Raw genomic sequence first — 21108 nt, 5'->3', positions numbered from 1 at the left:
CCCCAGCACTACCATCAGAGCTGAGCGGTGCTCTGGTAAAGTAATAATAATAATAACGGAAGCAGCAGCATCCCTTGCTCAAGCAGAAAAGGCTGACCCAAGAAATACGGTTTGAAGGAACAAAAATGAGGCTGGAAGAAGCAGACTCAGAAACAAATGACAAAGGCCCAGACAGCGTCTCCCTTCCTCCAGGACACCTAAGTGAGAAAAGCCTGGGCCTCAAGGTGGGTAACTAAGCTGCAGAGACCTCTCCTCTCCCAGAGGCTCAAGGAACTCTAGGACCCTCTGGAAAACAAAGTTAGGATTGTAGGCTCCAGTGAATACCTCCTTCCTACCCCCAGCCTGCTGCAGTCAACAAAGTCCCATAGCCAAGCCCAGTCCTCTCCTGTCCCCCGGGCAGCAAGCTCAGACTTACAGCCAATTCCACCCTTGGCCAGGGAACAGATGCTGGATCACGTGATTCCTGAAAGCAGCCCCATTCATGGAGACCTCTCCCTTCCCCTCCCCTCCCCACCCTCGATTCACAACAGAAGATGGACACAAGGTTCCCCCAGGACAGTCCCAGCCAGACAGAACTCTGGCCTCCAGAACAAGGTCACCCCATATCCTACATACCTGGAAGCCCCTTTCCCAGACAAGTGCCATGTTCCCCAAGGGGGGTGAGGGTGGGGGCAGGAGGAAGCCTAGAACAAGGACTCAATGGAGGAGAAACCAGGATGAGCTTTGAGATCAGAATTAAATTCTTTAATACAAAATGCTTTTTTTTTAAGATAGATCTGTATTTCTTTGTTGTTGTTTAAAAATAAATATGTACTACAGAATATCTCGAAAAAACTGCACTAGAGACAAAGATGTGATGTTAATATCTTTTCCCCCACAATTATTACGGATAAACAGTAGCACCAATAAATAAATGATAACAAATATTAAAATTAAAAAAGGAGAGAGATTTAGTATGTAGAATTCTCTATTTTTTCTTGTTTTGTCTTTACATATAAAAAACAGAATAGCAACATCTATTTTATCAGAATCACATATATACATAAACATATATATATATATATATATTTATATACAAACACAAGTTGCCAAATATATATATAGTATGTAGATGTATATTGAAACCTTATTTCAAAGGAATGTGTGGTGAGAGCAAGGGGGAGAGGGAGGGCAGAGTTGAGTGTTAGCAAAATTAAATATCTGTTGAGGACAAGTTTGTGACTGTAACCGATCAGAGAGAGATTAGACACATAAATTTCTGTACACAAAGACCAGTACAAATAAAAGAGAGCGAGAGAGAGCAAGATAGAGATACATCTCATAAATAGTTGAAATTAAATATTAACCAAGAATACTGAAAAAAACCCTACTCTTTAATTAAATTAACTGTTTTAATTTCTAATTAAAAAGGGATATTAAATAAGTACCATATATAAAACCCTTTCTCTTTTCTCTGCCTCCTCGACGGGCACGGGGATCCGGCCCTATCTGTCGGTGCCGCAGGAAGGGTCGGTCGGCGGGGTTGGGGATGGAGGAGGGTGGGTGAGCCACTCACACACACACAGCCAGGTCTCCTGGAGGGACACAACTAGTGGTTTCAATGGTCTGAGGACATCAGGCCTTCCTGGGCTTCCCTCCAGGAAGGGGAGTAAGGAGAGGGCCTAGGCAGGACCCTTCCACCAATGTCTCTCTTCTCTTCACTGGGACATCTTTCCGTGGCCTCCTGGGCATCTCAGAAGCCGGTGAGTAGGTCAAAGTTGCCCGGGCTCCCGAATCGCCCAGGTAGGGCCCCTGGCGGGGAGCAAGATGCCTGTGCAGCATGTGAAGGGGGTCACCCAAAGCACAGCAGTGTTGCAAGGCTCCCCGGATTCCTGGTCGGAACCAGCATCCTTGTCCATCCCTGCGCCTTCGCATCTGTCTTTCCATCCACTTGTCTCAGGGCAGAGGCTCGGGGGCCAGGGTTGGGTTTGTCGGTGCTCCCAGAAGCGGGTCATGTTTGCCCCCGTGCCCTGGCCAGCCACGTTCCTGGGTGGGGCAGGGGACCCTGGTCTCCCTCACAGGGACAAAGAGATCACACTGGAGTCTCTCCACCCACTCTCATCCCTACTGGGACCTGGGTGGGGACATTCTCCTCCCAACTCAAGTCCACAGCAGTCAAATACATCCAGTGAAGACACCAATAACATTACAATGTTAATTTAAAAAAAAAAGAATATATATATTTTATATATATAAAATATATATATTTATTTATATATATATAATATATAAATGCATGTATGTGGGTGGATGTATCTACGGGAATCCCAGAAATAAAAACTTTCTAATCTTCCGGGGCTCGGTGATTTAGCAGCAAGAGAAATAAAATGACAATCTAATTCCAAGAGGGACCGTGCTTGGTCACCCGCCCGGGAATGCTTCTGCCGGAGTCACACCCTCCGGCCCCAAAGTGCTCTGCGCAGTCTCCTCTTCCTTCATTTCAGTTTCTGGATCAAGGGTTGTTCTGGCGATGGTGAAGGTGTGGTGGCAGCGGCGGCGTGATTTCTCTATCAGTCTTGCCCGGTGAGGGGTCTGGTTCCCGAAACCCTGAGGGAGGCTCCTTCCTCCAGCCCAGCTCACCGCCTCGGCTTGTCACATCTGCAGGAAGGGGAAGTAGAAGAGGGGGTCAGGGCCACAGGGGGAGATGTGATGGGGAGGCCACCAGCCTGCCCAACCTGGGAGCCCCAGACCTGGCCACGTCTGACAGTCCAGAAGCAGATGAGATGGTGAAAGAAAGCATGGTCCTGCCTCAGGGAGTCCCGCTTCAAGGGTAAGCCCAGCCCCTGCCCTCCCTGCCCTGGAGCAACACCCACCCCACCCCACCCCACCCCCATCTCCCCTTCTCCCCTAGTCTGAGTAGTTGCTACGCCCAGGGCTCCTAGGCTGCCCTTTAGAGCTTCTGAACTGGCGGAGACAAGACACGGACATGGACGTGGAGACGGTTTACAAGGCAACAAAGTGCATGTAGACTATAGAATAGGGTCTGCTGGACACTGAAGGGCTGGTGGGTGGCCAGAGTGGGACCAAGGGAATCAGCAAAAAGGCAGGTGAAACTCCCAAGGGACACTCTCCCTTCCTAGCCACGGGTCACCTCTCTGGGACTCTGTGTTGGTTGCCTCTCTTTCCCAGCATGCTGTCGGCAGGGGAAGAGACTGAGTGGTTGTGCTGCTCCCAAGGAAGCAAGGGAGATACTAAGCCCCTTCTCCTTGTGCCTCGGAGCTGACTGCCTCTCCCCCTCCTTGGCTGACCCCTAAGCAGGGGCCAGAGCCAACCTTGCCCTTCTGGGAACCAGGGAATCAGGACCCTAGGCCTCCTTCAAGTTCCCCCCAACATACTGCCAGGGCAGGGAGGTTATAGGAGGCCTCTGGAGGCTGGTGACTCCAGACATCCTCCTTTCTACTCCCTGCAGAATCATCACTGCATGAACCCTAAAATGCTAAGCCCCTTGTCACTCATTGCCTAGGGGAGGAAGGGGACCCCCCCACACCCCATCTAGTCCAGGAGTTAAGCAAAGGAGGGTGAACCACCCCGCCAAGAGTATATACTTCTTAACTCCGTACAGTATAGATGGCACCCCACATTTGCATCCTGTGACCTAGTCCCCAATGTCCCCTGGACACCCACAAGTCACAGGGACATGTGTGAAGCTGAGTGTCCTGCGGCCCTGCCTGGGGATCCCCCTGCCTTGAGTACAGGCCAGACTAACAAAAAAGCCCATCAAGGCATCTGAAGATGGCCAGCAGCCCGACGGGGCCCTGTGCTCCTGTGCTGTCCTGCTGAGTCTGGTAACACATCTACTCACACACTCGGCAATGCTTTGGACAAGAGACAAAGATACAGATAATGGCAAGGGGACACACGGCTAAGTTAAAACAGGCCTGGGTAGGAGGAGTTCATAACCGTTCATAACCTGGAGAGTGGACAAGACCCCTCCCTCCAGGGGAGGGACATTTAGAAATGAGGGCTGGGGGGAGGGGGACTGCTTGGGGTTGTCACCTAGAATAGTAACTACTGGAGCACTAAAGATCTCTAATATCTTCAGATATGAAATCTACCCATGTCCAAAGAATCATCACCCCCCCCACCCCCAAACGAACAGCCAGAGCCCATGCCCTTTTGGGACCCCAGCCTAAGGAGAGACTCATTCAACCCTGTCCCCACGGAGAAACACAGAAGGGACAGGAAGCTCAGCAGTCCAGATTTCAGAGGGCACTCACCAGCTCCCCACACATTAGGGAGGAGCCCTCCTCCATATTAGTAGCCAAAGTAGTAATGACAACATCAGGACCAACAGCCACCACGAGTAGGACCACAGGACACAACACTCAGCTTGCGTCCGCCACATGAAGTCACACCAGCCTACCCACTCAAGCAACCAGGAAGACCTCGGCACAGCCCCCGCCAGGCCGGACCAGTGCCTGCCACCCCCGGCGGGGGCCTTGCGGACAGAGAAGTTAGCAGTCACCAGGTAGGCAGCTAGAAGCTGAGCAAGCAGCTGGCCCCTCTTGGATGATCTCTCTCTCTCTCCCCATCTCTGTGCAAAGCCCCTCTCTGACTCACTCGCCCTCTGGGAACCAACCTGCAAGTACGTTCGTTTAACTCAAGCTGCCTCGCCTTGCAACGCGAGTCTGTGTTTTTGCAGGAACATTTACACGTCTGTGGATCTTGTACAAACAAATGCTTTCTCCGCTCTGAGCAAGGCCTACAGGGACTGCAAAAAGGCAAAAGGAAAGACATCTAAGCTAGAGCATCAGCAGAGAAAGAGAAAATATATATATATATATATATATCCATGCAACACCCCCTGACATGTCCACAGCTGCACCCCGACCCAGCTCAATGGCCCCCACACATCTCCACACCCTGGAAGGATCCAAGTGCTCCAGAAGAAGAGAGAGAGCAGCAGAAAGAGGCAGCACTGGCTAAGATGCCTGCCCACTGGGAGATGTGAGCACAGACAAGCAGAGAGTACAAGGGCAGGGCTGCCAAGAGGGCAAGGGCTGACCCGTGGCAACAAAGGCAAGCCTCGAGCCACCAGGCCCTGATGGCTCCCACCCACCCTACCCCACCTCAAAGAGCACACCTCAACTCTTCACCTGCTGGGGATGGCAAGTCGGGGGCCACCTTCTCTCTGTGCCAGGGCTCACACCCAGGCCCCTCCCCCACCCCTGCTGGGATAAACCCAGAGGCAGTGTCCCCAGGCCAGGCCACTCTGTCTTCAGTCCAGAGAAAGAGGCCATCTACAGGGAGGTTTCTGGGGGTGCCATGGGCTGGGCTGGAACAGGGGCCCCACTCCAGAGGCCTCAGGTTCACAAGCAGAGCCTGAGCAAGGCCACGTGGTAGCAGCCCCACTCAAACACTTCCTTTGAATCAACACCAAACTTGCCCCTTCTTCACGCCACACCAGCCCACCCCCACCACCACCCGGACAAGTGCCGAAGCTCAGAGCGGTAGAAACCAGTCGGGTGAGCAGGCACCTATGCCAATGAGGGCCCGCCACCAGTGCCCAGTGAGTGAGAGAAAGGTAGTGCCCAGCCAAGCCAGAGTCCCCTACCCCAATCCTCCAGGCCTGCTCTGCCCACCCACCCCATCCCAACCCAGCCCTGGACCATATCGCCACCACCACGTCTACCCATCGGTGCCATTAGTGGAGTGAGAGTGAGAGTGAGAGAGAGACACTGGGGCTGGGGGCAGGGGAGACAATGGGTGTGGGTGTGGGGATCGGGGGAGGCAGGGTTACAGGGCTCTGCAGGCAGAAGTCTGACTGGGGGCCAAGGAGGCTCCAGGGAATGAGGCAGCAGCGGGCACCACGTACACGCTCCAGGATTTATACCGGGATTTCTTGCGCTTTCTTTTTTGCCCCTTTCCCTTTCCTCGAATTGATTTTCTGGAAAATAAAAAAACAGAGACAGACAGAGAGAGAGAAAGAGGGAGAGGGAGCAGGGGGTGGGGGCAGGGTGGGGGTGGGGGGGGAGAGGGAAAGCAACAGTGAGCAGGGCAGGGCCTCTAGAATGGGGGGATAGGTAGGTATGCATGTGTGCACATACACACACACACAGGGTGGGGCGATAGGAACCCAGTGGATCCTTCTCAATTTGGTGAGTTGCCACTCTGCCCCTACAGGGCTATGGGTGGGAAGCAGGGGTTGGGTGGCAGGCACAACACCCAGAGGCTTCCGTGCTCATTGAAAGGCTGATCCTAGCCCAGCAATCTTGGACTCCTCTGACCCTGAAGGTCAGGGGGCTAGTAAAGGTGAGTGAGAATACAGGGAGAAGGGAGACCTGACTAGGGAAGGGGGCATGCCAGACTCTGAGCCCTCTCGGCCTTGGGGTTTCCCCCAGGAGTACAGGTTCTGTGGATCCCAGTGTGGGAAAGCAGTTCCGTTGGGAGCTGGCAGGGAACCAAGGGTGGCACATGAAAGGAGCCAGGCAGCTCTGCCATTACCTGGACTGAGAGGATGACGGGTGTCCTCAGAGCCGCAGGCGGGCGCTGCGGTGGGAGTTAGGGAGGCGTGGGGAGGAGGGGCCAGGTGGCACTTGGCAGGGACTCCCCCCGCCAGCTTGCCAAAGCCTGCTATACCATCTCACCAGACTCCCGAGCCCAGGCGAGCCGTGCACAGTCCCCATGGGCAACACAGGCATTTGGGGAGTGGGCAAGGGGGGCTGGGGGAGAGAAGGCAGGCTGAAGCCTGTCCCCCTCAAGGGAACTGGGATTGTTGACAGCTCCCAAGTCCAGGAGAATGCCCCTCAGAAGGGGAAGGAATGAGGGGGGAGGCGAGTCTGCTCCACCAGGGAGGAGAGAGGTTCACACACAGACACACACTCGCTCTTTCTCTCCCTCTTAGTCTCACTGTCCTCGTAGCCAGTCCCCAAAAGCTGGGGACTTAGGAAGAAGCAAAGCATTGAGGACTGAGGGTGGCATTTCAAAGTCCCCAGAGTGGTGGGGGCAGATAGGACAGGTGGGGGGAGGGAGGGAAGGGCACAGGTGCTCTCTCTCTCTCAGTCTCCATTTCTCTGCACCTCCTCCCTGGAAGGCTAGCTGGCCCATCCTGACCTAGACCTCAACACTGAGCAGCTGGAAACCTCAAAAAGAGACCAACACTAAGCTCTTTCTCCCCCAGCCCAGAGAGCTGTGTCCCCCACCTGCCTGCCTCACAGCTACGGGAAGGCAGGAGCCACAATAATCCCCAATCCACCTGCTGTGCCATGCCAGCCACCGTCAGAGGTCATTCCCCTGACACGGAAAAGCCGGCCCCTCTGCCTCCTGCACGCTCTCCCTGCTGGGGGTGATGGGAAACGAGAACAGACCTGTGTCCACACTGCCTTCAACACACCAAACCTGAAGTCCCGGCCCAGAATGACCTGGAGGCCTGAAACACGTCATCTCTTCCAAAGGAACCTCCAGGCTCCAGGGCAGGTGTGTCACTAACTCCAGAACCATAATTCTAGAATCTGCTCCATCCCAATGCAGCCATGACAAGTTCCCAGGAGACCAACTCCCTGACCAAATGGTGCCATCAGACACTCCGAGAGAGGAAACCAAAAGCCCCAAACCAAGACCACCAGCCAAGGACAGGGAGAAGAGTTAAAATTATAGCCACTTACTTTTCTTGCTTTCCTCTCTCTTTCTTTGGTCTGCAGAGGGTAGGGAAGGAGACGAGAAGAAAACAGAGAGGCATTTTCAGAAGGTGACAGTGATAACAATAAAAACCTTATAAAGTCAATTCATGATTTATCAGCACAGTTTCAGTCTCTTTGTATGTTGGTCCTTACTAATAAAATAGTATGTGCCGTGAGATACGCACTGTTATTGTGCCTGTTTGAATATATGGAAACTGAGGCACAGTGAAATGAAATCTGAATGCCCAAAGTTGGGCATTTGGCAGGTAGGACTAGGCTAGCAGGTGGAAGGTGCCAGACCCTGGCTCAAAACAGATGCCTAGCAGCCACGAGCTAGGTGCAGAGACTCACCTGCATTCACAGTTGTTGTGCTGTAGGAAGCTCATCTCTCCTATGTGCTGGCTTTGGTGAGGTTTGATCCGCATAATCTGCAAGGAAAAGAAGCAAAGCACAGAGGTTAGTGACCCAGCCAGCCATACCCAGGTGGGACACCCCCGTGGCTCAGGCCACTCAGCACCCAGGGGTTCTGCAGAGCAGGGGTGGGTGGTGGAGGTAGCGGGGGGACCACGGGCTCTAGCCAGAGAGAGCCTCAGGCCCACCCCACCTCCCCCAGCCCTGCTAACCTCGAGGAGCCCCTGCTCCTCCTGAGGGCAGATACTACTGCAAGGGTTGGCAGGCTGGGAATTCAGGTCCTGGGTTCTCACCACTCCCTATCCCTCACCTCCTCTCACCCCTCTCGGCCTCTCCCTGAGCACCAACCCGCCCTGTGTCTTAGAACTCCCTCCTGCCTGTACAGGCTGAGATGTGCCCCATCACTGGGTAGCACCAGCAAGTTGCTTTTGTTAAACTGTCAGCACATCAAAGCTCTTCTAGTTCCCTATTCAGACCCCCAGGGAGGGAAGGCCCTCTCCTCCCAGAGAAGAAGACAGGGTCAGCATCCTCTTGAGCCCGGGCACCGAAGGCCAGAGCGAGGAGGCGGTCAAGGATGGCTGGGAAATCTTTTCCCAGGATCCACACACTTTCCTTGGTTGACTCGGGGCGGGAGCCAGACCGAGCAGCCCACTGCACCCCGCCTCCAGACCCCACCCACTGCCTACATGCCCACCTGCATGGTGATGTTGGCCTCTTCCGTGGGCACGCACTCCAGGCCCTCATCGTTGCAGCAGCCCCCACAGCGCATCAGGGGCACACAGGACGGCTTGAAGATGTACTCGATTTCGTCAGGGTACTCCTGGAAGATGTCCACCAGGGTCTCGATTGGACGGCAGTAGCTGCGCATGTAGACATCCATGAACTTCACCACTACATGGGAGGGGGTGGTTGCACGTGAGTCTGACGGGGGTCAGTGCCTATCCCTGGCCACCCTTGGCAGGCTGTTCCTCAGGGAGGGCTCTCCGGCAAGTAACCCACTATCAGCCTCAGTCTTTCCAAACAACTAACTTAAGTCCCTAGGGCTGTCGGCAGGTTGAAGTCCTCCCTGAAGCCTGCCACCATCAGCACTGGTAAGGCCTGTTTTCAGTTCAAAGATCACCTGAAGCCATTATCAGCTTCCAAGGGAGATGGTCTGTCACAGAAGGGCCCCTGCCTCATGCGGCAACTGGCTGGAGCCACAAGGGAGGACAATCTTCAGGTGAGCCTACCTGTTGGGAATGCTCTAAGCTTCCTTTGAGGGGATGGCTAGCCAGGTCTGCCCACTACTCCTCATCACCTCACGCCCTCCCCGCAGCTGCCACTGTGACATCAGACATACCTATCAACACCTCGCTATCATTTCAGTCTCCCCATATGAGACTATGAGGCTCTATTCAGACACCTATTTTACAAATAGGGAGCTGGAGTCTCAGAGAGGGATGTGCCCCATCGCCACAATGCAGAAGTGGCAGAATTCAGCTCAGATCTGCCATGGGAGCCCTCCTGAACCAGCCCAATGGGACCACAGGGGAAGTTTCCAGAGATGCCTTGCCACTGCCAGACCCCCCTCCCTGACCTGGCCTGAGGAAGTAGCAGACTTCAGCACAGAGACTGGGCCCGCCTGGAACCGACAGGTGACAATGGGCGGGCACACTGTGCAGGTCCTGCCAGCCACCGATAACCCTGCCCAGAAGGGCAAACTGCTTGCATCATGGAAAAAACGAGGCTGCTTCTGCAGCCACAGAGCACTTCTAGAAGCTGATTTGGAGGGAGACCAGGGTAAAGACAGCTTCCCAGGCTGACCATGGAGCCAGGGGTGCATCGAAGCATGAAGGGGTAATTCTGGGCCACAGGGGCGGGGCCCTTGGGAATAAATAAACTCAGGACTCCCGGAATGACAACTTCAAATTGTGGCCCAGTCCACCACTCCCCATCACACGCCTCCACCATTGCTGCCACAGAGGAATCCTGTCCCCAGCAGAGGGAAGGAGCAGTGCAAGGGGAGGCCGAGGCCCTGGTCCTGACTCCTTGTGACCTTCCTCTCTGAGCCTCAGATTCTGGCATCTGTGTGAGGGGAATGGCCTCATCTCTACAGGCAACAAAGTGAAGGCTGGCACCAGGGGTGTGTCTTCTGTTCCCATTCCTAAGGATAGCACCCTCCTTGGTCCAAAAGGCTTAGGGGCCCGCTAAGATATCTGTAATGCCACCCCCCCATTCTCTCCCCAGAGACTCCCACTGCTCCTCAAAGAGAGAACTGAGGAGCTGAAGGGAGTACAGGTGAGAGTATAGGTGGGAAAGCAGAAAGGAGAATAAGAGGGGCCCCAGCCAGCCCCGGCCTCACCTGGGTCTCTATGTGCTCTCTCCACACAAGCACACAGAATATCTCTCCTAAAAGGGTTAGGGCAAACAAGTGTCAATGAAAAAGACTATTAGGATGCCCCTTTCTAAGCTGCTTCAACTGAATCTAGAGTTCTCTAGCCTGGAGACAGAGGCGGCCCAGGAGAGGACAGCAGAAAGAACTGGCCAGGGTCAAGGTGGTGGGGGCCCACTTGGGTGTATGGTAGACAAGTTCTTCTGACACCTCAGAACCTGGGGGAGGGGGGAGGGGCAGTTTTCCTGCACCCTCCCTCCTAGTCTGTCGCCTACAGGAAAGACACATACACATACACTCCTCTCATGAGCTTTTTTGTTTCCAGAAAGCAACCTTTTCTCCAGCAAATAAAGACCACTGGTGTCAGTGGCAGGGTGGTGGACTGACTGGAAAGCTGGGCCCTGGGCCAAGGAGAATGCACCTGAAGAATGGTGAGGAGGGAGGCAGAACCGGGTGGACCTCACCTGGGCCTGGCCACAACCCCAGCCACCTTGGATCCCTGTCAGGGAAATTGGCCTGGAGCAAGACCCCAGGGCCTTCCCTCCTCAGGGGTGGAGAGCTGGGGGCGTGGTGCTCAGCCTCCCCCTAGGCTGGCGTCCAGGCCACATTCAAAGATGGGGAGAGCCAGGGCGCCCTAAGAGGAATGGGAGGATCCCACAGACCAAACCACAGCGGAACAAAAGGCAGGCAGACTCCTTGGCTGGGCAGGGGGGCGGGGCGCCTAGGAGCTACAGTTAGCCCTCTGCTGGCCTGGGAGGGAAGTTCATGGCACCTAATTCTCACTCTAACAGGAGGGCTGGCTCTGCTCTCTCTACTCCCAAAGGAATGAAAACTGGGTGTGGGTGGAGTGGAAGTGGGGGTGGAAGGGTCCAGGAGGCTGGGTCCTCTGTACCCCCAGCTTATGCACAACCAGCTCCATGGTCAGCAAGGAACATGGCCCCTTCCCACAGGTGGGACAATGGTTGGGTTGCAAATGACATGGGATATCCACTCTCTCCTGGGAGCAGGGAAGACATAGGACACCTTCCCCCGACATCTGGAAGCCTTGAGCACCTCCTGGCTAGTGCTCAGAACTCCCTCTCCAAATCAAAACAGACAGGGAAGAGCAAAAGGAAAAGGCTGCAAAAGTCCCATTTCCAGGTGAGGCCAGCACTCTCTCTCCAACTCCAGGCCAGAAGGGTTAGTCTCACATTACTCGACTCTTCCTTTCTTAACCCTCATATTCCTGCAGCCCTTCCCTTTTCCCTGCCACAGACCTGGAAAGCAAAGAATGAGCCAGGAGAGGGCATCAGGGGCTCCTGGTTCAAGAGCCCTGGGGAACTCACCTTCATGGGATTTCGACTTTCCTTCTTCTGTCATAGGTGCAGCCTGGGACCACTGAAGACAGAAAAAAAAAGGGGGGAGGCATGGGTTTGGGTAGGATACAGGCCCAGAGAACCAGCCCCCTCCTCCTCCTGTCCCTCCCAGCCTACACAGCCTCAAACTGTTCCAATGCTTCCAAGTGGAGCAGGGCTTAGTTTGGGGAGGGGGGCACGCGCCACAGCACAGAACCCTGCCCACCTCCAGTTCTGTGTGTGTGTGTGTGTGTCTGTGTGTGTGTGTGTGTCTCTGTGTGTGACTGAGAGCTCTACCTCAGCATTCGCAGTCCTAGGCTCAAACCTGGGCCTCAGGCTTGCAAAAAACATGCAGTCTACCTGCTGAGCCACCCACCTTCCAGCCACAGGACAGCAGCTCCAATTCTGAAGCCAAAGGAAAAGCACGACTAATCAGATATTAGGGGGTGGGGAGCACACCTCCGGAGAAAAATGCCCAAGTGCGACATTGTCTGGGACCCTGCCCCTTCCCCACACTTCCCATTGCTGGTTCTCACTGGCCTGGCGCGTTGCTGAGTGAACCCTCAGCCTGTGATCCCCTGGTCCAAGTGTCCAAGCTGTGGGTAGGCATTAAGGTCAAACAGGAGGACAAATTTGGACTAGGGCAGGAAGGAAGGACTGGGGGGTGAGAACAACAGCATGGTGACCTTCTCCTGCTGACATGACAAATACCAGGGTGAGCTGGAGCTGGGGGGGGGGGGGGCCGAAGGGCACCAACCACCCTCCCCCATCCAAACTCTTACTCAGGAATATTCAGCAAATCTACAAGTTGCTTTGAAGTTAACCCTGAGGTTATTCTTCTTCCCTCTTGCCCTGCACTAGTTTGACCAGAGCTAGCAAGAATTTATTTCCAAAGAGTCTCACACATTCCCTCCTGCCTCCTCAGGAGTTTCTAGGAGAGTCCCTCTCACCTGAAAGCCTCCCTCCACTGCAATCTGGAAGCCTTTGCCACCTTAAGCACTGCCCAACCCCTAGGGGGCCCCCTACACTACCTAGACCAGAGGCTTCCCTTTCTCTCCCCACCCCCTCCAGCTCAGTCCTCCCCTCCCCACAAGTGGTGAAGGTCAACAAGCCCAGCCATGTGGACCTGACAGCACCCTGCAGGCAAAGGCCACTCCTCACCCCTCCCAGGGGCTCCAGGCCTCATCCCACTCTCACCCCAACTGCCCCTCTCTTGGGCAGAACCTGAGGGGAAGGGGGCCCTAGAGCCCACTGGAGCTGCCAGAAGAGGGAGTCTGGCAGTCTGTCTCTCACTCTCTCCCGTTCCCACACACCCCAAAGGAGCCCCAAGTCCCCCAGCAATGCCCCCAGGGCCAAGGTCAGATAACAGTTTCCAAGGTCCTGGTAACAGCTTCTCACTCCTGCTCCCCCAAGCAAGCACTCCACCCGGTGTCTGCCCCTTTCCCATCCCCAGAACAGCCCCTGGTGCCCTAAGGGTCAGCAGTCCACCCATGCCCTCCACTCTTCCTGGGGTCCCCACAAGGAAAAGGGACAGAAACTTCACAGCCTCTCTAAAGTCAAGGGGTACCAAGAGGGACGGTTAGTTCTGGGTGGGGAGGGGCCAGGTGCCCTTCTCTGGGGGCCTCTGAAGGTCACACTGGCCAGGCAGCCGCTCCTCCCCCTCCCCCTCCCAACTTGGAGGCCAGGAGCCAAGGCCTTTGTGCCAGGGTCTGAGGAACTACGGGTGGCAGCAGGGAAGCCAGCCCACTTCCTTCCTTGTCTCTCTCCAAGGGGACTCTGTGGCCTAGGGAACAGCAGGCCAGGACCCCCTCAGGTGGCCTTGAGACACGAGTTGGGTGGGCAAACCTGGAGTTCCAGAAAACCACCTGCTCCTGCCCCCACGCCCCATGCCACCTGGACAAAGTGTGTTTGCAGGGTTGGCAGGGGCTCCGGCCAAAGGTTCCCAGGGGGGCCAGTCCCACATTGCCCATGTCACAGCTGGTTTCAAATCTCCCCCCAAAAAAGCGTAAAGGGAGAAGGGGAGAGGTAATGACACTCTTGACCCTCCTTTCGTGGTCCCGTTCTCCCACCCCTCTCCCCAAATGCCGAAGCGCAGTTCGCTCCAAGTGTGGGGGAGGGGACGGACGCCGACTGTCACCCAGTCGGGACTTTAGGGAGAGGCTCGACAAAGCACCCGGATGGGCCTGGGGCACCCCGACCTCTGACAGCGGCCGTCCTTCTCCAGGGCTCGGTCGGAGAGGGGTTGTACGTGCCTTCCCCCACCGAGGGGCGGCAAGACTCTAGGGTAGCAGGGGCGCGCTCCCCGCCAGCCTGGATGAAAGAGGGAGCGGAGGAAGGGGCTTCAGGAAACGCGTCCCGGCGCCTCAAGGGGCCCGGCTGCAGGCGGCTGGCGCTGGAGGGTGGCTCCGGGTAGCCCAGCCGGGGCCGCCTCGGGAGGTCACCTTCCCGCCGCCGGGGGCCGGGGGGAGGGGTGCGCTGGCCGCCGGGGCTCCCCGCTCGCCCGGGCCCCAGGAACACGCGGCCGGCCAGGCCCGGGCTGATGTAATCGGCTCCGCGCCGCGCGCGCCCGACCGGGCGGGGGAGGGCGGGCACCCAGCGGGACGCGAGCGGGGCGGCCCGGGGTGGCGCGGCGCAGGTGGCCAGGCGGAGAGGTGTGGTGGAGGGTCCCCGTAACCACCCACCTCAAAACTTTTCTCCAAACTCGCGGCCAGGGCCTGAGAGATACGGCGGCGGTGACAGCGAGCCCCCCTCTGTCGTCTGCGCCCTGCCCCCTCCGCGCTCCCCGCCCTCCCTCGGTCCAAGGTCCGAGCACACACACACACACACACACACACACACACACACACACACCGAGCACACACACACACCGAGCACACACACACACCGAGCACACACACACACACACCGAGCACACACACACACACACACACACACACACACACACCCATAGCCGGGCTCCCGCGCCCGCCCCCGCGGCCCGGACTTCCAGTCGGTCGGAGCCCAAGCGGCGGCCGGGAGCAAACTTCAGCCGCCCGCCGCAGCGCAAGCCCAACCCCCTCGGCCTCTCCTCCTCCTCCGGCTCCCGCCCTCCGCCGCTCGGCCCAGATCGTACGTGCGGTGACTCCGGTGGGTGGGCAGGGCCCGCGTGGGCGGCGAGACTCCAGCCCGGTGCCCTCCCACCCCGCGCGCGCCCCCTCCCCCCCGGAGCCGGGCAGGAGGGGCAGCGGCGCGCGCGGAGCCCCGGGACCCTCGGGAGGCGCGGAGCCCCCACGCGCGCGCTCGCCCGCCCGCCTGCCTGCACATCCCCAGCAGGGAGAGGCGCTCGCGGCGGCCGCTTACCTTGGCATGGTGGAGGTAGAGCAACAAGGCGAGGCTCCAATGCACCCAGGAGAGCAGAAAGTTCATGGTTTCGGATGCCCGGCCGGGGCCGGCGCGGCTTGCGCTCCCTCTCCGGCTCGGGCTGCGGGGCGGCCCGCTCTCGTCGGCGCCCAGGCGGGCTCCGCTGGCTCCCGGAGCCGAGGCCCGGGCCGGGGCCTGGGACGCGCGCGCGGCTGGGGCACTGTCTGCGCACACAGCCGCCTCACCCGTCCATGAGCCCGGCTGCCGAGCGCCGAGTCGCCACCGCGGCCCCCTCTCTTCTTCCTTCTCCTCTTCCTCCTCGCCCTCCTCGGACTGCGGCTCCTGGCGGCCCGGGCTAGCACTTCTCCCGGCTCCGCTCGGCTCGACTGCCCCTGCGCCAACCACGGCTCCTCCGGCACGAGAACAGCCCAGAAGTTGGATGAAAAGTTTCAGGGCGACGCCGCGAGCCCCGACCCCCTCCACCCCGCCTCCGGGCGCGGGCTCCGGCTCCTGCCCGCGGCTCGCCGCCGCGTCCACTGTCGGCCGCCCGCCGGGGAGGAGGTGGGCGCTGGGGCTGGGGGCGGTGTCTGTCTGTCTGTCCGTCAGCGCCGCCGGTCGGATGCGGGATCCCGAGGGGGAGGGCTCACGCCGCGCTCTGGCGGTCACCCCCAAAAGCAGGTCACTCACTTTGCTCCTGTCCCTCTGGCGGCTCGCTCGCCCATGCGCGCTCTCTGACCCCGTCTCTGTCTCTTTCTCGCTTTCTCTCTCTCGCTTTCTCGTCTTCGACTTCTCTCTCTGGAGCTCCTGCTCCCTCTTTCTTCTTTCTCCCGCTTTCCAAAAAAAAAAAAAAAAATCCGAAGTGATTTGAGAGAGCAAAGGAGCAAGTCCTCCGAACGGCCGGTCTGATTTAAGCGGGGAGTGGGAAGCAAAAAATAAAATAAATTAAATTAAAATGGTAAAGACTACGGTTTGGGTTTTTTTTTCCCCTTAAATGTCTAGGGGGGTGGGAGGAAGAAAAGAAAGGAGAGAGGTGAGCCCCGGGTGGCTGAGAGTGGAATTCCAGCGCGGAGCCCCTCGTTGGCGACCCCGCCGGTCCGTCAGCCTGGCCGCCGCGACTCCTGCCGGATGCACTCGCCTCCCGCGCCGCGGCCTCCTCGCAGCCTGGCTGCCCCAAGCCTCTGCTATCCCCACCGCTACCAGTCGACTGAAAAAAAAGGGGGTTTTAGAACCGCCCAGCATAGGCCCCGCCCATGGCACGCCCCGGGGGAGGAGCTGCAGTCTCACCCCCCCTCCCCCCATACACACACGCCTCGGAAAGCGCGACCACCGACTAAGGTTCACACTCTGAAAAATGTCCCTCGTTGTATCCCCCAAGACACGGGGTATTCGCGGGAAAGGGGACGGGAAAGTGCGGTTCTCTGCAGAAAGGGCCGTAGGAGGGACTCTCTCTCTGCTGGGGATATTGGAGGGGGCTGCGAAGGGCGGGGAAGTGTTGGGGAGTCCTGAGAGGGGCGGGTGAGAAAAGGGACGCACAGATCGATTGGAATCCTGGGGTGACCCCTGGCCTTTCCTTCCTTGCAACAGTCTCAGGCCCCCTACACACAGAGACACACACATTGGCACACGCTTCCTCACTCACTGCGCTCCCAAGTTCACCTAGTTAGCTTCCCTGTGGTGGCTGAGCGCCCCCTAGTGACTCCCGTCTGCATATGCCAGTCTAGCTGAAGACGGGAGCCTCAGTGAAGAGGGTAGCAGGAGGCGCGCTCCCCCCAACCCCTTTCTGGCCTCCCAACTGGAGACGTGTTTGGCACCCTGTGCTAAGATCCCTGTACTGGGCGCGAGGGTCGATGGCTAGCTGTGTCGACATCCATCCACATCAGAAGCCCTCCTCTGGCCTGATGACTTCAGAGTAAGCCATGGCCAGCAGGCGGGGGTTACTGGGGTTCTTTGGGAAATGTCTTGGGAGGTTTCCCTAAGGAGAAGCATTTGGCACTGGATTTTGTGGAGCTGAAATCGGGAAGCTATGTGGTCCTGGGTTTAGTCAGTGGCCTAGAGGGAAGAGGACCTGTTGGAGCCCACGTATGCACTTAGAGTCTGGCAGAGCACAGAGCAAGAGGCAACTGAGCAGACAGAGGCCCTTGTTCTTGCTCTCCCCACTCCGTGTTGCCAGGGAAGTAAGGCTGGGGTGGAGGGTAGTAGGGGCAGATGGAAGCCAGGGCCTGAGTAAGGATTCAAACCTACTCACCAGCGCTGAGGAATGTCTGCAGGCCAGCTGCCCAGTGCTCCCACCAGGCTGGGGGCCAAGACATCTGTCAAGCCCCAACTCAAGCTCAAGGTTCATCTTCACATCAGAACTGGAGGGTTCTTCTCAATAATCCTCAGGTTTCCTTGCCCACTTCCCCCAGACCATAGCTTCTTGCTAGTCTGTCCACCCAGCCCCTTCCCTTCCTTCAAAGTTCCCTTCTCCCCCAACTCCCCAAATCTTCCCTAAGGGCTCTCTGAGGCCCCCACCCCATCCCAGCTTATAGGAACCAGCCTGGAAAAATTCCTGGTTGGGCTTTGACCCAGCAGTTCTCAGGGTCTCTCAGGGAAGGAAAGGGGGCCTCCTGATACCTGTGGGAAGAGACTAATCAACCACTTTCATTGTACCCCTAGTTCTGGTCAGGACCTAACCTAGGACAGCCTGTGGGGAGGCCTGAAGCAAGAGTGGGAAGGTTGCAGCTTCTCACACCTAGTCTGAAATGATCCCAAATGGTCACTCAGATGGCCCACCTATGCACACGGTGCTGCCAGCTGGCCAGAGTGCTGGTGTACCCTCAGAGCCCCCATTCTACAGAAGTGATACACTGAGGTCCCTATGGGCCAAGGGTCACAAGGGCTAACTCCCCTTACCTTTCTCATGGCTCACACCCAATAGTCCTGTCCCTACTACCTGGCAGAACCCTCAGCACTGGGGACAACTGGTCCCCCTCAATTCTTTCCACAGAGGCTAAATATTTATTTGCCTCTTTGTAGTTAGTCAATATGTGATTGTCATGTTGCAGTTTCTGATAGCAAGTTTTTATTTGCTGGCTCTGTGTTCCATCCTAGGTTTGCTGCCTGGGATGCAGAAGGGTAACCACTAAACTTCCTTCTGATCCAGCTCAACCCACCACTAATACCCACAGAGCACAAGAGGAGAGTTCCTTGGGAGGGATCCCTCTCTTCCTGCATACTTTGTTCCCTTATCTGCATCCTTTTCTGCTCCACAGGGCCAACACAGGGAGGGAGGTCACTGCAGGCCAACTTGGTTGTTTTCTAGCCTCCTTCACTAGAGTAGGGAAGTAGGGTCTTCTACCTCCATCCATTTCAGAGACACAGCCTGGTCATGACTCAGAGATAAGGTCAACTCTGGATTCCATCCCCCAACACAGTGCCACTAGCTCTCACAGCAATGCACAGCCTCTGCTCATGCTATCATCAGACTAAGAGCCTCAGACACTGGGGTCTTCAAAAAAAATGGGGGAAGAAGAGAGACAAGAGACACACAAAATGAAGAGCAGAAGTCAGGACTACTTCCCAGTGCCTGGAATATGGCACAATAAATAAAACAGTGAAGCCTCAAACACGAGGTCCCAAGCTGGTCCCCAGCATCACACGTGCCAGAGTGATGCTCTGGTTCTCTCTCCCTCTATCATTAACAGATAATAAATGAATACATGTTTTTAACCTTAAAGAGGAAATAAGGCCACATCCCATCTCCATAGCACCCTTCTTCCCATGGGCTTAATCCCTTCAAACTAAATTGACCCCACTTCTCCCCCTACCACAGGGCAGTCATCCCAAGGGGTCAGCCCAGCAACACTGCAGGTGGGAGGGGAATTGCACAGACCAGAAAGCAACCTAGACAGCTTATGCTGGGCTCTTCCAGAGGCACCTCAGTCCCACTCAGAGGGCTCCACTGCTCAGGACTAGGGCAGCCCAGGGCAGCTCATGCCTCTGAAGCAGCAGCTCCAAGGGAGCCAAGGAGGAAGGGAAGGTGTTCCAGCTGAGGGGGGAAAGAGAGGTGGCATGGAAAAGAGTGTGAAAGGTGGCTGGCAGCCAAGAATGGCCCCAGACAAAGGAAGTAGTGATCAGACCCAAGGCACAACAGCTGTACTTTGTCCTGATGTCCTGTGACTGTGATGTGCAGGGAAGCTTTCTTCTGTGTGGCCATGGGCAGCTAGCCTCCAAACATTTGGGTGAGGGGCAGAGCCCCTCCAAAGGCAAGGGAGTAAGGAAAGAGTCACTTTGTCTTATTGTCACCGGAATATTTCTCCAAGTGGTTTTGCAACGGCAGGAGACAGGTCTTCCTCATTCTATTCCCTGACCCTGAAGCTGCACTCAGTCTCCTCTGCAGGAACGCCAATCTGTTGAATTGAAGGAGGGATAATTCTCACTATAAGTCTCTCTCTCTCTCTCTTTCTCATCTCCATCTCTCTCTCCACTCTCTGTCACTTAGGCCTCACAATGAAGACCTGGAAAGATGAAGTGAAAACAAGGAAGTAAGCCTCTTTGTCCAGTGCTAATACCAAGTCCACATGTGGATGTGAAGTAAAGATAAGCAATAATGTCAGCTGATAATGTGACTGAAGCAGAGGAAGCCTGAGAGGTTAACTATCCTCCCCCCCCCAAAAAAAAAAGAGCCAGTCTGGAAAGGGGGAGGTAAGAAGGATAGAGAGGGGGCTGGCTGGTGATACACCTGGTGGAATGCACATATTGCCATGCACAAGAACCTGAGTTCAAGGCCCTGTCCCCACCTCCGGGGGGAAGTGCCATGAGTGGCAGAGCGGTGCTACAGGCATCTCTCTTTCTCTATCTCTCCCCTAACTCTATCTCTGTCTCTCACTCTCTAGCAAAATAAAATAAAATGGCCTCTTGGGTATAGAAATTATTACAACTACAGTTAGATGAAATTGAACATAACTTGTAACTTTTTCTCTTTTTAAAACCTATTTGAAAAAAAAAGTGAACAGAAGTAACTTTTCTTTCTCAAGTTTTGATATTGACGGTTTCTTCCTTTAACACCTCGCTGCCCTCTTTCCTAAGCCAATGGTGCATGACTTAGGCTACTTTTTGCTTCAGTTTTTTAATGAAAAACTCTCATGCCATGATTTTTCTTTTGCAAGTCACTGTTTATCATCTTGTTCACATGTGTTTTGTGTTTTTGATTTTTTTACATTTTTTTGTTATCTTCATCTATTTATTGGGCAGAGACAGCCAGAAATTGAGAGGGAAAAGGGTGATAGAGAAGGTGAGAGAGATAGAGAGACACCTGCAGCACTGCTTTACCATTTGCAAAGCTTTCCCCCTGGAGGTGGGGACCAGGGGCCTAAACCCGGTCCTTGCACATTATAACATGTGCACTCAACCAGGTGTACCACCAGCTGGCTCCTTCCTTTATGTTTTTGAAATAAATTTCCTTTTGCAATTTAAAAAATAAAATGGCCTCCTGGAACAGTGGAGTCATGTAGATACCAAGTCCCTTCAGTAAACCTGGTGGCAAAAAAATAAAAGAGAAACGGGAGGCAAAGAGAAGGAACAGGGTGGGCTCACAGACTAGAGGAACATACTGACTCACACCACTCCCACATCCTTTAGCCCAATCTCTCTACCTCTTCTTCCCTCTTTGGTTTAATTTCCTAACAGCAGACTCTACCCTTGATAACATGTCCACTTCCTGACACCCCAATCTTTGGCACCCTTCAAAGTCTGACCTCCATCCTACCTGTTACTGACAGCCCTACTCAATACTGGTGATAAGCACCCCAAGTGGCAGCTAAAACCCTAAAACCACATTCTTCCTAGTGACATTGTCTCAGAATCAAATTTTGTCCCAACTTTTTTTTTGAGGGGGTCCAAGGCCTACCAGGCACCAGGCTGATATCATAGGAAAGACAGCAATAACCAAGCAGGGTAATGCAATAAAAGAGCCCAAGTGGAACCTCTGGCTCCCCAATTCTGCATGACCTCAACT

General features: G+C 55.7%; 1 protein-coding gene and 1 long non-coding RNA gene across 4 annotated transcripts; one reads left to right on the top strand and one right to left on the bottom strand.

Moving 5' to 3' along the window:
* Window positions 1-722: 722 nt before the first annotated feature.
* VEGFA (vascular endothelial growth factor A) lies at window positions 723-16051 on the bottom strand. 3 transcript variants are annotated; one of them, XM_060189837.1, is made up of 8 exons: window positions 15114-16051; window positions 11766-11817; window positions 8764-8960; window positions 8010-8086; window positions 7644-7673; window positions 5780-5926; window positions 4619-4750; window positions 723-2637 (listed from the first exon to the last, which is right to left on the bottom strand). In XM_060189837.1, exons 1-8 carry the CDS (start codon window positions 15177-15179, stop codon window positions 2616-2618), a joined length of 723 nt encoding a protein of 240 aa, XP_060045820.1. In that variant the 5' UTR covers window positions 15180-16051; the 3' UTR covers window positions 723-2615. The 3 variants fall into 3 exon arrangements, with proteins under 3 accessions (XP_060045820.1, XP_060045822.1, XP_060045821.1); XM_060189839.1 differs by lacking the exon at window positions 15114-16051 and adding an exon at window positions 14719-14797; XM_060189838.1 differs by lacking the exon at window positions 15114-16051 and adding an exon at window positions 14456-14618.
* An 836-nt stretch (window positions 16052-16887) lies between these two features.
* LOC132538098 (uncharacterized) lies at window positions 16888-21103 on the top strand. The gene is made up of 3 exons (XR_009549504.1): window positions 16888-17022; window positions 19594-19636; window positions 20985-21103. It is a non-coding gene; the product is annotated as an uncharacterized LOC132538098 (long non-coding RNA).
* The last annotated feature ends 5 nt before the right edge of the window (window positions 21104-21108 follow it).

Source organism: Erinaceus europaeus, chromosome 4 (genome assembly GCF_950295315.1).
Source record: "Erinaceus europaeus chromosome 4, mEriEur2.1, whole genome shotgun sequence".
Taxonomy (NCBI): domain Eukaryota; kingdom Metazoa; phylum Chordata; class Mammalia; order Eulipotyphla; family Erinaceidae; genus Erinaceus; species Erinaceus europaeus.
This window is presented reverse-complemented; position numbering and strand designations above follow the sequence as displayed.